Source organism: Staurois parvus, unplaced genomic scaffold (genome assembly GCF_062004578.1).
Source record: "Staurois parvus isolate SC_StPar_1 unplaced genomic scaffold, SC_StPar_1.0 ptg000014l, whole genome shotgun sequence".
Lineage (NCBI taxonomy): Eukaryota > Metazoa > Chordata > Amphibia > Anura > Ranidae > Staurois > Staurois parvus.
Genome location: NW_028317810.1, coordinates 7,960,391 through 7,976,725, shown reverse-complemented (window position 1 = coordinate 7,976,725; position 16,335 = coordinate 7,960,391). Strand labels below are relative to the sequence as shown.

At 41.3% G+C, this 16,335-nt stretch overlaps 1 protein-coding gene across 2 annotated transcripts in view; it reads right to left on the bottom strand.

Moving 5' to 3' along the window:
- Window positions 1-16,335, bottom strand: part of FBXW8 (F-box and WD repeat domain containing 8) — a 155,958-nt gene that overhangs the window by 28,758 nt on the left and 110,865 nt on the right. For both annotated transcript variants that reach the window (XM_089677106.1, XM_089677113.1), the window contains 2 exons: window positions 12,039-12,248; window positions 6,749-6,876 (listed from right to left, as the gene is read on the bottom strand). In XM_089677106.1, coding sequence (XP_089533232.1) covers window positions 6,749-6,876; window positions 12,039-12,248 — 338 coding nt within the window. The remainder of the gene's footprint in view (window positions 1-6,748; window positions 6,877-12,038; window positions 12,249-16,335) is intronic.

Below are 16,335 nucleotides of genomic sequence, written 5' to 3'. Positions count from 1 at the left end.
CCTCCGTCAGCTCCTGCACACTACTTTGCATGGCTGTGCACAGTTAACCTTTTGATCACCCTGTATGTTAACTCCTTAATGCCTAGTGCCTTAGTACAGTGTCAGTGCTTTTTATTAGCACTGATCACTGTATTGGTGTCACTGGGGATGTCAGTGACACCAAGTCAGTTCTCCCCAGTGTCAGAATGCCCGCCACAGTCCTGCTATAAGTCACTGATCACCGCCATTACTAGTGAAATTAAAAAAGTCCAGTATATATACTACCATTTGTAAAAGCTATAACTTTAACGTAAACACATTTATTTACATGTATTGGGATTTGTTTTAGCAAAGACATTTTGAGAAAAAATATAGTTTTTTTAATCAAAATTGTCGGTCTTTTTTTTTCATAGTGCAAAAAAAAAAAAAATGCACGGGCGATCAAATACCTCCAAAAGAAAGCTCTATTTGTGGGAAAAAAAGGACGGAAAGATGGTCACTCTGAAAGACTGAGATTCCCAGAAGATTTGAGAGACTTTTGTGAGAGACTTGAATTACAGAAAATAGACATTCCAGGTTGGGGAGAGGGGGTAAAAGAGAATAGGGAAATGGAAAACGAGAATTGGCAGTTAGGTCCTGGGGGGAAAGAGAAGGGAAAGGGGAATTTCGTAGGAGTCAGCTCCGTGTTCCTTTGGAGAGATGATGGTACTCTTGTTGGAAAGAAATTAGACAGAAGGAAAAAAGTAAAGAAATAAAAGCTATTGTACAGGGCTGAGTAAACCCTTTGGCGCTATATAAATACTGAATAATAATAATAATATATATATATATATATATATAAATAAATAAAATGGAGGAGGTCAATTTTATGACCTATAATGTTAAGGGGCTGAATAAAAAGGCATAAGATCCTTAGAGAATTACAACGATCTATCACAATAGTTTACAGGGAACAAATATAAAGCTTTACTCTAGATATCATCAAAACCTGGTATTATGCAGATTCTCCAAGCGTGCTAAAGGTGTAGCAATTGGCATAGCAAAAAAATGTAAGATTCAAAAACGAAGATAAGGTGGAGGATCCTGAGGGGTGATTCTAGTGTTTAAAAGGGGGAGATTACAGGAAATAGAGTGTACATTGGCAAATATTTATTACCCTAATAGAAATCCCAAAGGATAAATCCCCGTTCTCATTATCAATAGACGCAGAGAAAGCTTTAGATAGAGTGGATTGGGACTTTGTTACGATACGCTGGAAGTTCTAGGAATTGGTCCCAAAATGAGAACGTGGATAGGAAAGCTATATAGTCGACCCTCAGCAGTAGTAAAAGTTAACGGATCCTTATCAGAGTTTTTCAGGATGTATAAATGGGACAAGACAAAGGTGCCCGCTTTTACCTTTGTTCTGTACTTGGAACCTCTTTTAGCAACAGTAAGGAATAGCATAGATGTGAAGGGGATACACATAGGGGAGACAGAACAAAGTGGCAGCGTATGCTGATGACATGCTATTCTATGTGGCTAACCCTAGGTTGACATTACCTAATTTGATGAAAATAATGAAATACTATGGAGGAAAGTTATCAAATCTAAAAATTAATCAGGTAAAATCAGAGATTCTAAATGTTAGTGTCCTGATTATTGAAAAGAAAGCCCTGCAAAAAGAGCTTTCCTTTTTATGGAGGAAAAGAGAGCTAAACTATTTAGGAATAAAATTGACCTCGTCCTTAAAGAACTTACACAAAATAAACTACATCCCACTAATAAACGAGGTTAAGGAGGAATTTAAATTATCGGTAGGACCTCAATCCTGGATAGGACGAAAAAATTTGGTAAAAATTTTATTCGTCCCAAAAATACTATATAAATTTCATATGCTACCTATACAGCTTCCAGGAACCTAATTTAACGTAATTACAAAAATGATACCGTGGTATATTTGGAGGAATAAAAAAAACGAGAATAAGTTATGAAGTATTGTGTAGAGATAAAGAGAATGGGGGGGGGTTTAAACATGCCTGACTTTAAAAGATATTATTACTCAGTAATATTATCACGTATTTTTGATTGGATACACAATGCACTAAGAAAAAGTTGCGTGAACATAGAAAACACATTAAGTGGGACACAGTTGAATAAGATAGGCTGGTTGCTGTATCGACACCATAAGTTGGCAGAGAGCACGAGCACTTATACACAAAACGTAATTAGGGTTTGGGATGTGATTTGTAAACAAATGGGGTGGGAATTTAACTCTATGTTGATGCCGTTGGTGGCTTCAGATCTTTTCCCGCCAGGAAAAGAAAATATTTTGGGTAAATGGATAAGAAAAGGGGAAGCACAGTTAAAAGATATAATGAATGAAAAAGAAAAATGCTCCTTTCAGGACCTAAAAAATAAGGAGTTTGTTTTTTATGTTAGATGAGTGGCGATATTTCCAATTAAGGCACTTTGTTGCAATGTTCCCTAAGCCCTTAAGGACAATGGTGGATTTCAGCCCATTTGAACAATTGTCTAGTACAAGTAGGGCACGGAAACCTGGTAATTCTCGAATATATAAAATCCTTACTGTAATAACAGAAGTTAATCCCCCACCGTATATGGCAAAATGGGAAAGGGAACTTGGAATATCACTTGATGAGCAACAGAAAAAGAAAATATTTAGATTGGCACATGGGGCTGTAGATATGAAAGTGGTGGAAATGAACTAAAAATGTTTAGCTAGGTGGTACATTACACAGAGTGTGGCACATAAGCAATGAGTAGATAAATCACCTTTGTGTTGGAGGAGATGTTGGATTAAGGGCACAATGGCACATATTTGGTGAGAGTGTCCTAAAATTCAGGAATATTGGTAGGAAATAATTCACCAAATACAGGAGAAAACTGGGATTAAACAGATCATAGTAGACAAATAAAAGAATTCGGTGACATTCCATCTTATAAATGTGGCGAAGGGACTTATACCTAAATATTGGCAGGAACAAGGAGGTACCGAAAATAAAAGGACTGGATAAATAGGGTGGATTATGTGTAAAGGATGGAGGAACCATATGGAAAAAGATAAAATGGAGAGGTTTCGAGAAAGGTGGGAAAAATGCTGTGCGTGTAGAGGATCAAATAGAAGAGACAGAGAAGGAGGAGAAGAGAGAAGGGAAAAAAGAGATAGTGAGAAAGGAAGAAGAAGGGAGTCCCAAGTGTATGTAGAAGTGAAGAGGAACAGGGAGCTCGAGAAAAAGAACTTGAGGTAGAGGGGGATAAGGGGGGGGGGGGGATGTTTAAAGGAAAATGTTTTTGTTGTAGAATAATATGATATTTTATTAATTTTTATTTCAACTTTACATCAATAAATTACTTAATAAAAAAACAAAAAAAAAACAAAAAGACTATCCTGAAGCCTTACAAAAGTCACAGAGTTAGAGGCAGAGGAATAGCGTTCAGGAGAGGAACGTTTTGGCCAAAAAACACTAAAACGTTGCATGGGCATGTGACAAAGCATTGGACTCTGCCAACAGAGCTAAGTAGGACTAAGATGAAGTAGACCCAATAATCATAGGATAACCGGATTTCAGATTATAAACATCCATGCTATCAAAGGGCACAAAGTCCCTGGAACAGTTAATGGAATGAAAACTGGGGTCACGCACTGCAGCAGGTCTAACCCGGTGCATTTATATACAGACATATTGTGACCATATGGCAGTGATAAATCTAAGTTCAGGGTATGAGGTAAAGCCTCAGGTAGTCAAAAAACCCAGACAGAGACATCAATTCAATCTTTTTACGACCCAATGGAATCTTACTAGTTTTAGACAAGTCTACTTAATATCGATTTGTCTTCGGCTATTTCTTGACATGAATCTGTACCTGTTTTCCTACTTTGTATAGCTGTATTGTATACAATGCAACTGACATGACTGGATGTCTATCCCTGTCATGTGTTGGTCTATGAATTCATAAAAAAACCCAAAAAAAACAAAAACAAAAAAAAAAAAACACATAGACAGCTAAAAGCAAGTGAGGGTCAGAGGGCTTGGAGCTGACCAGTCAATGTAGTAGAAACTAAGCAGAGATCGGAGTCGCACATGGCTCTCTGCAAAGCAGGGGCAGTAGCAGGGTGTGTCGCTCTCAGTGCTCAACCTCCCTGGCCTACTCACAGTGTGAGTCTTCAGAGACACGGCAAGAACACAGAAAATGCCAGTGACCCGAGTCTGGAAAGCACCTTATTTGGAACCTGGTACCCGAAGGTCACTTCTAGGCTAGCCCTGCATCTTCAGTCTCTCTTGAGGTTTGACCATGAGAAGGCCAATCTGGATAGGAACTATTGTGAAAACGAGCAAATAAAAAATGGCTAGTATAAAATATTTAAACTTTTTACAACAGAAATGATCAGAAGACATTCATCCCCCTAGGACACTAGTAAAATATTAAGGCATGCTGGGAATAGGAGGGGTTATCCTGGGCTGGCCTACAGATTTTTGTGTTTGCCAATGATTAATCTACCTGTAGGTGGCAGTATAGCTTAACAACACATGACTTCTTTTGTCCCTCAATAGCCAAGAAAAAAAACACATTACATTAGCTACAGGTGAAACTCAAAAAATTAGAATATCGTGCAAAAGTTAATTTATTTCAGTAATGCAACTTAAAAGGTGAAACTAATATATGAGATAGACTCATTACATGCAAAGCAAGATAGTTCAAGCCGTGATTTGTCCTAATTGTGATGAATATGGCTTACAGCTCATGAAAACCCCAAATCCACAATCTCAGAGAATTAGAATATTGTGAAAAGGTGCAATATTCTAGGCTCAAAGTGTCCCACTCTAATCAGCTAATTAAGCCATAACACCTGCAAAGGGTTCCTGAGCCTTTAAATGGTCTCTCAGTCTGGTTCAGTAGGAATCACAATCATGGGAAAGACTGCTGACCTGACAGTTGTGCAGAAAACCATCATTGGCACCCTCCATTAGGAGGGAAAGCCTCAAAAGGTAATTGCAAAAGAAGTTGGATGTATCAAAGCACATTAATAGAAAGTTATGTGGAAGGGAAAAGTGTGGAAGAAAAAAGGTGCACAAGCAGCAGGGATGACCACAGCCTGGAGAGGATTGTCAGGAAAAGGCCATTCAAAAGTGTTGGGGACTTTCACAAGGAGTGGACTGAGGCTGGAGTCAGTGCATCAAGAGCCACCACACACAGACGGATCCTGGACATGGGCTTCAAATGTCGTATTCCTCTTGTCAAGCCGCTCCTGAACAACAAACATCAGAAGCGTCTTACCTGGGCTAAAGAAAAACAGACCTGGTCTGTTGCTCAGTGGTCCAAAGTCCTCTTTTCTGATGAGAGCAACTTTTGCATCTCATTTGGAAACCAAGGACCCAGAGTATGGAGAAAGAATGGAGAGGCACACACTGCAAGATGCTTGAAGCCCAGTGTGAAGTTTCCACAGTCTGTGTTGATTTGGGGAGCCATGTCATCTGCTGGTGTTGGTCTACTGTGCTTCATTAAGTCCAGGGTCAACGCAGCCATCTACCAGGAGATTTTGAAGCATTTCATGCTTCCTTCCGCAGACGAGCTTTATGGGGATGCCGACTTAATTTTCCAGCAGGACTTGGCACCTGTCCACACTGCCAAAAGCACCAAAACCTGGTTCAATGACCGTGGGATTACTGTGCTTGATTGGCCAGCAAACTCGCCTGACCTGAACCCCATAGAAAATCTATGGGGCATTGCCAAGAGAAAGATGAGACACATGAGACCGAACAATGCAGAAGAGCTGAAGGCCGCTATTGAAGCATCCTGGTCTTCCATAACACCTCAGCAGTGCCACAGGCTGATAGCTTCCATGCCACACTGCATTGAGGCAGTAATTGCTGCAAAAGAGGCCCAAACCAAGTACTGAGTACATATGCATGCTTATTCTTTTCAGAGGTCCGATATTGTTCTATGTACAATCCTTGTTTTACTGATTGTGTGTAATATTCTAATTTTCTGAGATTGTTTATTTGGGGTTTTCATGAGCTGTAAGCCATAATCATCACAATTATGACATATCACGGCTTGAATATCTTGCTTTGCATGTAATGAGTCTCATATTATTAATTTCACCTTTTAAGTTGCATTACTGAAATAAATGAACTTTTGCATGATATTCAAATTTTTCGAGTTTCACCTGTATATTATCTGAGCCAATGATTAGGAATATAATAAATCAGTGAAGAATGTAAATAAACTCCTTTTCAGAGAAGTTTGGTCTCCAACTGTTTACAAATTCATTTAGGTTAACACCTAGAGTCTCGGGAGTGTGGTTTTGAATTTTCGTGCCACATATATATGGCAGCCAATTTATTTTAATGAGCTGCCATAAGTGCATCAAAGAAGCTCATGTATCATTTTGGGTATTGCGCTTCCTGTGTTTTTTGGTTACGCAATTTGATAAAGTGTGGAACACTCAGGTGATAAAGTGTTCTTAAGATTAGAGTTACTTTCATAAAATTTGGGGTAGATGGGTTTCAAATCCACGAACACTCATTTTCTGGATCCAGGAACCAGGGTGTAGCACATTTATTCTAATGGTTTGTTATTATGACTAGGCTTTTGTGCCCATTATAGGCTTTATTACGCCTTAAATAACCTGCTGTAAATAGACTAGCATGACTGTTGTATTTGTTATTGTAGTGCATACATGTATTTAAAAAAGGCTATATATATATATATATATATATATATATATATATATATATATAATAAAAAACTTAGTGTAACATACCTCCGATCTCGGTTTCCAGTGACCAGAAGATAAGGAGGGCTATCTTTTAAATTAATACAGGAAAAGTCTCCAGCAGAATTACCCAAGCTTGTGATGCACTGACCAGTCTGCAGGCTGTATACATGAATCTGTGAATGAGCCAAAAAGATATGTCAAAATACTGAAAATCATGCTTTAACGTTCAAGATCAGTATGTATACAATAATTGAAAATTGGTTATAAATGCCAATGAATTAGCCTGAATATCTAAAGCAGTCTACCATCAAAGCTGCTCCGTGAGAGACTGATTTTACTCAGTATAATTAAGACTACCTAGAGATGCAACAAAAAAAGTTTATGATACATGAATAATAGATGTTTAATTTAAAAAGCAGATTGCTACAATCTGATGTCATCTTTGATATCGAGCCAAGGTGGCTATGAGGCCAGTTTGAAGCAGATATAAAATATTGGGTCTGCTAACAATCACAGAATTGCCTTCTTATGCCATCCCAAAGGTGATGAAAAGCAACTATAAACTTATCTAATCTGCCGCACTTAGAGTGCCTCTATGTGCACAACAATAGGTCTCATGAGGGTGATAACGGGTATTGAACAAGTGTAATGTCAGGATATATAATTAACTTAAAAGAAAAAAAAAAAGCCTGGTTTCTAAGCTTACCTGTACTTTATACAGGTCTGTCTACACATTTTATAAAAAACAGAAACAATTCCAGTTAGATCTGACATGGCAAAAAAGAATATAAAAAAAAGCTGCTGGAACTTTATAATAAATGTAATAATAAATGTTATTATTTATTACAGGTAGTTCTATAGTGCCGTCAATTTACGCAGCGGGATATATATATATTACATTCACATCAGTCTCTAAGCCTCAAGGGGCGTACAGTCTAAGGTCCCTAACTTACATTCACACACTCATACTAGGGCCAATTTAGACAGGATCCAATTAACCTACCAACATGTCTGGAGTGTGGAAGGAAACCGGAGTACCTGGAGGACACCCACACAGACACAGGGAGAACATGCAAACTGCAGGCAGGTGGTGCTGTGGCTGGGATTTGAACCAATGACCTGCCAGGTGGAAGTACTAACCATTTAGCCACTGCGCTGCCACGTGTTCCCCTTTCAGAACCATCATCCACACTTAGTACAGCTGGTGCCTCTTAATCCTGGCTGTGACTAACAGCTGGGCTCTCCACGAATGATTAGTTATCATTCAAATCATCTTAGTTCCTGATCATGTGATCATGATGACAGCTTCTTCCAGACCGGAATCCAATCGAAAATCTGTGGGATGATCCGAAGAGTACTGCACAGGAGATGTCCTCGCAATCTGACATATTTGGAGTATTTTTGCAAGGAAGAGTGGGCAAATATTGCCAAGTCAAGATGTGCCATGCTGACAGCATGAAGTGGTGAAGTGGCAAGAGCCAATTTTGCAAGCCTTGATGACAATATTCTGAATCCAGAGAAGAAAAATGTCCTGTGCCCAAATGTCCAAAAAGCGTCCTCCCACTCTGTCAAGTGGGGACACACTCTTATTGTGAGGTGGGCTTGTTCTCGGACTTGGAAGTCCAGAACCTATGGCAAAAATGTGAGCTAGGCTCGAAGTTGGTCCTGAAGGTCTGAGAGAAATTAATCTCTACTTAGTATCAAGATCTGAAGGGCTTGCCTGCAGCAGCTTTTGTCTTCTTCTCATATGGTATGAGGGTACTCTAATCTCCTGTGGATAGCTTAATTTAAGTGTCCAAGGAGTAAAAAACAGATATCCTTCAAAAAGGTATCCACATGAGGCACTTCTTGCAGGAAAGTTCCGCAGACCTGAACTTGAGTCAAAGAATCCTTTGCAAATGCACCCAAAAGGACAATATCCGCTAACCAAACCCCACAGTAGCATAAGGCTATAAACAAGAACTTCAGCTGATGGAGGACAGATGGATCTGCGAAAATGGCTTCAGGGACCTGAGTTATGTTTCTGAAATAGAGAGACATGGTTGCGATGGAAGCTGCATAGCTAGACCAGCTAGAGAAAACAGTGCCTGTAAAGAAACCTGTAGCCAACTCATCATATTGTACTTAGGTGAGCACCCATGTAGAATCCATGTAGCACTTGAAGCAACATTACAGGACAGCACTGCATCTTCTTCCTGGTGAGGCCCAGGTATGGTACTCAAAAAGCTCAGTCAAGAAGTCAACAAATCCAGAAAGCTCCAAATCCAAAAAACGAAACAAAAAAAACTAGCAACGAAAATCAACAAATAAAAACAAAGGTTTGCTTTTCTAATAGAACAGAGATGTGCATACACCTAACGACACTAGCAAAAAACTGAGGTTTACTAGAAGTGGGAGGGGTTATGCTTGGGCTGTCCTTAAAGCTTTGTTTGCCAGTGCCCAATCACCTGAAGCTAGCTCTACAACCCAATAGTCTAAGACTAAGATCCGTGACCTGTAATGTATAATTAAGTTAATACATCAATGTGATTGATGTAAATCCCTGTTGGCTCACCCCCTCATGCACCAGATAGCCCCAGTTGAAGCGTGTTGGCCCCTGGAATGTATCCCCACTCGGGTCCGGGGTGGTAGCATAGTCGTGGCAGCCATATTTCTGCACCCATCTGTATCCAACTGTTATTTATATGCTGCTGATCTATTATTGAAGTATGGGATGGACTATATAAACAGCATATTGATACTATATTGGTTCTAACTGGATGATGAGATCAATATGCCTAATAATATGACTGCTTCCTAGAAACAGCATACCCCTGCTTTATCCCCTGAAGGAGTTTTTCAGTAAGGTGTTGGGTTTTGTCCGGATGGCTCTACTAAAATCTAAGTAGAATGTTACTATGGTAACACTGTTCTACTTTGGTCATAGTGAAATATGAAAACAAAAATCTTAAAAAAAAAGAAAGAAAAAAATGTAATAAAAAAATTAAAATAAAAAAAATTACAAAAAATTTTAAAAAATTATATATTTTTTTTCATACTGTCACCAGTCAGTGTCCCTGATCACCGCCATGCCAGTTATATGATGATGCTGTACTGCACTGGTGACAGTATGTAAAAAAAAAAAAGTGAAAATAATTTTTTTCATTTTCTGAAAAATGACAAAAAAATTACAACTTCAAAAAACTCGCAATGCCTCTTATGAAGTACGTCGGACTGTCTACTTTGCAAAAAGGGGTCATTTGGGGGATATCTGTACTGTTCTGACATTCTTAGACCTGAAGAAATTAGATTGGCTGTCAGTACTTCAGGATTGATCAATATTCAGATATATCCCATAGCTTGTGAACTCTAACTTTCCTACAAACTAAAAAATACATCCTAATTTGGGTTATTTTCACCAAAGACATGTAGTAGAATATATTTCTGCCTAAATTTATGAAGAACAATTATTTATTTGCAAACTTTTATAACAGAAACAAAGAAAAACATGGGTGTTTTTTTCAAAATTTTCGGTCTTTTTTTGTTAATTTAGCAAAACATATAAACCCCAGTGGTGATTAAATACCACCAAAAGAAAGCTCTAGTTGTGTGAAAATGATAAAAGTTTAGTTTGGGTACAGTGTTGTATGACCGCGCAATTGTCATTCAAAGTGTGAGCGCTGAAACCTGAAAAATGGCCTGGGCAGGAAGGGGGTAAAAGTGCCCGGTATGGAAACGGTTAAATCCCTATAACTGATGGCATATGCTTTAAAAACATAGTGAAGCTATGCTCCACACTTACAGCACCGGCCTTATGAATGATCAGAGATGACAACTGCACAGAATTATGTGACAAAAGGGTGCAATCCTGGGCACAGTGAAAAGCCTACCAAGTCTTTCGATGAATTATATAAGGTTCATATTAAAAGGCAGGGCAAGCTTGCTTCCTGATGTTAGTACTGATGCAATAATTCCCTAATGGCATTAACTTTTCATGTCCTATAAAAACCCACTTTAATGCATTGAATGTGTACAGTATATTAGATTTTGAAAAAGGACTATTCTATAATGCGGTTAATTTATAAAGCTCACTGCAAATTAATATCCATAATATTGCCTCACACAAAATTACTAAGAATAGCCATAAAAGTATCGGAAAGCAAGATGACAACATGAAATGATGATCGATTAACTCACTTAAGAGAGATGTAAAATTTTTAATCACAAGTTATTTCAAACAGTTTTTCCTAAACACGAGATGTGTGTAGATATGGGAAACATCCAATCATAAAGCTCCCTTTCTCTTCAGGGGGCACGGAGTAATTATCCTAAGAGGCGCAACCTGATTGATTTGCAGGGTGATGTCAGCTGGGAAAGCAGTGCCAAGCACCAGTCCCTGCACCTAGCACACTGCAGCCATCTGGATTACTTCATTTCTGTGGCTATGATTCGTTTACACAGTAATTATTATCTTAACCCATTCAGTGTTATTCATTACTGCAGCTATTGTAAAATAGTTTTCTTGGCAACAGGTTTTATCTGTCCTACCTATAAAATGAGAACAAAGGCTATATAAATGATACAGTAGTTGTTGAGGGATGTACATATTAAACAAAACAATAATAGTAGGGGTGCTAAATATGACCATACATCAGTAATCTTAATTGATGTTATTTTCATTGCCCAAGATGTTCATAAAAACGACAATGAACTGCAACTGTCTGTGTTCGCATTGGCTATTCTGTCATAAATGGTACCTATACAGACTATAGCCTATATACAAAAAAAATATCATTAAATATCCTAGGAATCTAAATCAGAGTGTCCTAAAGCAAATATGGACTTTCTACATGAATACAGGACTTGGCCACTCCTCTGGGTCCCTATTTGTCAGTGAGGAAGCCTATTATATTGATGGGCAGCCATGATGGGTGAGAAATAGGGCCATGCACAGACTTCAAGCTGATATTTGTATATTAAAGCACCCAGGGGCTTTAGGTTTCTTGGGTGCTTCAGGATATAACAGAGGATAGCAGTGCTTGCACTGACCTTCTACTGTTAGTTTGCAATGGAGAGGATTAACATGTTTGCTACAACTAACACTATAGAAAAAAAAAAAGTGCGCATGGGTAAAAACCGCTGCCAGGATTTTTGCAATCTGTGTTTTATTGGGGATTGGATTGGACAGGACATAAGAGGAAATGTGTCCAAAGTGGGGAAAATCCCCCTTTAGCCAGTTGTGCTTGCCATTCACCTTCTTGCTCATGTGTAAAGGGGTGCTCAGCAAATGCAGGCACACCATGCAAAATCCAATGTAGAAAGAAGCTAGCACACCAAGGTCTAGCTAAAGACTTACCTTATTGCCATTATTAGAGAACCAGCCATAACTTTTGACTCCAAATGCTGCTTTATCAAGAGAAACATCTAAGCTGGTAACTGTGTGGCCATATGTAGAGTGCAGTATCTGTTCGGGGACCTCAGGCTTTAAGAGATATACTATTTCTTCAGCAGCAGCAACAGCAACAGGACATCCTTCAGTGTTATGAATCAAATGGAGAAAATTCACCTGAAAAAAAACCCCGAAAAAAACAAAAAAAGATATAGATATTAGTGCAAATATAAACCATTTAATAATCAGAAGATCTGTTGAATTGATGACTGGTGTAATTAAACGGTCTGAGATAACTGAGCTTTGCTTGTGTCAGATCAGCCTCTTTTCCCATACAAGTCAATGACAAACCAAAAGCAGCTTTAAGCAGGTTGAATACAGTTTAGGAGGTAAAATGAAGGTTCAAAAGAGGTCATCTACAGGTCAAATGCATCTACATCAATGAACACTAAATCTCATAAGTGTCTCAAACTGATGCACAAATGCAAGTAGAATGCACCTAAAATAATGTAGCATTTACCCAATAACACAAGCCCTTCTGTGTACACAAATGTAAAATTAGAATATTTGCATATAATCATGAAAAAAATGCATACCGTATTTACCGGCATATAAGACGACTGGGCGTATAAGACGACCCCCTACTTTTCCTGCTAAAATTTAGTGTTTGAGCTATACTCACCGTATAAGACTACCCCTCTTCCAATGCACACCAGTGGCAGGAATAGTGCCCCATCATTGGTATCAGTGGGAGGAATAGTGTCCCATCATTGGTATCAGTGGGAGGAATAGTGTCCCATCATTGGTATCAGTGGGAGGAATAGTGCCCCATCATTGGTATTAGTGGGAGGAATAATGCCCCATCATTGGTATCAGTGGGAGGAATAGTGTCCCATCATTGGTATCAGTGGGAGGAATAGTGCCCCATCATTGGTATTAGTGGGGGGAATGGTGTCCCAACATTGGTGTCAGTGGGAGGAATGGTGTCCCATCATTGGTGTCAGTGGGGGGTGGAATAGTGCCCCATCATTGGTGTCAGTGGGGGGTGGAATAGTGCCCCATCGTTGGTGTCAGTGGGGGGTGGAATAGTGCCCCATCGTTGGTGTCAGTGGGGGGGAGGAATAGTGCCCCATCGTTGGTGTCAGTGGGGGGGAGGAATAGTGCCCCATCGTTGGTGTCAGTGGGGGGGAGGAATAGTGCCCCATCGTTGGTGTCAGTGGGGGGGAGGAATAGTGCCCCATCGTTGGTGTCAGTGGGGGGGAGGAATAGTGCCCCATCGTTGGTGTCAGTGGGGGGGAGGAATAGTGCCCCATCTTTGGTGTCAGTGGGGGGGAGGAATAGTGCCCCATCTTTGGTGTCAGTGGGGGGGAGGAATAGTGCCCCATCGTTGGTGTCAGTGGGAGGAATAGTGCCCCATCGTTGGTGTCAGTGGGAGGAATAGTGCCCCATCGTTGGTGTCAGTGGGAGGAATAGTGCTCCATCATTGGTGTCAGTGGGAGGAATAGTGCCCCATCGTTGGTGTCAGTGGGAGGAATAGTGCCCCATCGTTGGTGTCAGTGGGAGGAATAGTGCCCCATCGTTGGTGTCAGTGGGAGGAATAGTGCTCCATCATTGGTATCAGTGGGAGGAATAGTGCTCCATCATTGGTATCAGTGACACCAATGATGGGGCACTATTCCTCCCACTGACACTTGCTGACCCTGTTCTCGTATGGTGCTGCTGCAGCCAGCATATGTGGTTGCAGCAGCACCTCTACACTGACCACTTACCTGCTGGTCCTGCGCTCGATTTTCGCGGGGCCGCTCGGCTCCACCCCCTCGCCGGTGATTGGCCGCCTGTGTGCCTTTCCTGAGCTACAGTTCTGGCGGCCAATCACTGGTGAGGAGGCGGAGCCGAGCAGCCGCACGAACATCCAGTGGCCGAACTGAAGGCGCAGCCGCGCTTCCTGGACCGGATCGTCGTGGGACCGGAACCAGGTAAGAAACAGCCGCTGCCCACCCCTGTACTTAGTGTCCCTTCCATTGGGGGAAGGGGGGGGGGGGGCGGCGGCGGCAACGCGCCGCCCCCCTAAAAAGTGTCAGTATGCCGTATACCGGCGTATAAGACGACCCCCGACTTTTGAGAAGATTTTCAAGGGGTAAAAAGTCGTCTTATACGCCGGCAAATACGGTAAATTGTTTTTTATTATAAACACTATTTACTGGGATTAAATGAGCAATACAATAGAAAAAAACATCCAACAAACCACAAAATAGAAATAGCAATTGGCTTGTACAGACAGCTATTATGATGGAGTACAATGTATATAGTTTCAATCCAGCAATAAAAACAGAGTACAAGTATATGGTGCTCTACCTGTGGGAAAAAAAAATACTATAACCAAGCATAACAGTCTGACACTTATATTGATATCAATGCAATAAGCCCACACCTCCCATTTATGATGAAAGATATGCAAGGTATCCATGATGGTGTGGTGGATTATTTCCATCAATATAATGCAGTGTTTCTCAGCCGGGGTTCCACAGCGATATACCTGTCAGTCGTAGGCATCTGACAAGTAGATTGCATGGACACATGCAGAGATGGGCAGGGAAGAGGCTGCCATACTACTGGCTGTAGCGTACTGTTCCCTGCCGGCCCCTCCTCCCCATCCTGGGTGCTTGTATGTGACATCTGGGATGGACAGGATAGGAGGAAGGGCCAGCGGGGAACAGGACGCCACTGAATGCTGAAAGCCGCCTCTGAAGCCGGGTAGAAGGAAGCCAGCACAGTAGTGTGCCCAACTGTGTCTCACATACTGTGCCAAACAGTCTGTCCCATACAATCTGCCCTGTCCCATGTAATGTGCTCTGTGACCTGTCCCATGTACTGTGTTTTGTGCCCTGTCCCATGCTACGTGCATTGTGCCCTTTTCCACGTAATGTGTCCTGCTTCCACACAACGTGCCCTGCTTCCACACAACGTGCCCTGCTTCCACACAACGTGCCCTGCTTCCACACAACGTGCCCTGCTTCCACACAACGTGCCCTGCTTCCACACAACGTGTCCTGCTTCCACACAACGTGCCCTGCTTCCACACAACGTGCCCTGCTTCCACACAACGTGCCCTGCTTCCACACAACGTGCCCTGCTTCCACACAACGTGCCCTGCTTCCACACAACGTGCCCTGCTTCCACACAACGTGCCCTGCTTCCACACAACGTGCCCTGCTTCCACACAACGTGCCCTGCTTCCACACAACGTGCCCTGCTTCCACACAACGTGCCCTGCTTCCACACAACGTGTCCTGCTTCCACACAACGTGCCCTGCTTCCACACAACGTGCCCTGCTTCCACACAACGTGCCCTGCTTCCACACAACGTGCCCTGCTTCCACACAACGTGTCCTGCTTCCACACAACGTGTCCTGCTTCCACACAACGTGTCCTGCTTCCACACAACGTGTCCTGCTTCCACACAACGTGTCCTGCTTCCACACAACGTGTCCTGCTTCCACACAACGTGTCCTGCTTCCACACAACGTGTCCTGCTTCCACACAACGTGCCCTGCTTCTCCCTAATGTAGTTTGTCCACTAGTGTTATACAATGGGTGTGGACCAGTTTTTGGTAAGGAAGTGGCAAGTCTGGGAATGGTGCAAAAAAATAGGCACATCGGTAAGTTCGAAGTTAATTGTGCTCCTGTGATCTGAGGTATCTTGGTGGCTTCCTTTAGCCAAACCTATTTAAGTGCCATACAAAAAGTATGGAGAAACATACCTCTCTCTGGGCAGCCCCTAAAACAGGTCTCAGGGACATTCGGATATAACCTGTGAAGTTTTACAGGAACCAGATATCGATTGAGTAGTTTCAAAGTGAAAGGGTACTTGTGTCGGGGAAGTATGTCATTGTGCTATTTGGGCAAGTCTGGCCACTAAATAATAGTGCCAAAGGCTAGTTAAACCTAGCCCACCTTTCGACTGAGGTCTATACATCAAGGACTTACCAAAGTAGGGTGTCTTATTATGCCAAATAAACTTATTCACTGCAGATTAAATCAGTTCAATTGTCTGGCAGGAAACTTAAATGGGTAAGGCCCTAAAGTAGTGCAACAACTTAGGTGTGATGGACATTTTAATTGCTGTTACTGTGACGATACAGGATAGGTGGACCATAACTGCAACCATTGTTTAATGCGGGAGAAAACCTGGGGATAGTTTGCACTGTACATATAGCGCAAGGAAGGGGCCAAGATAATTCCCAAATATGAGAAATTGCCATCA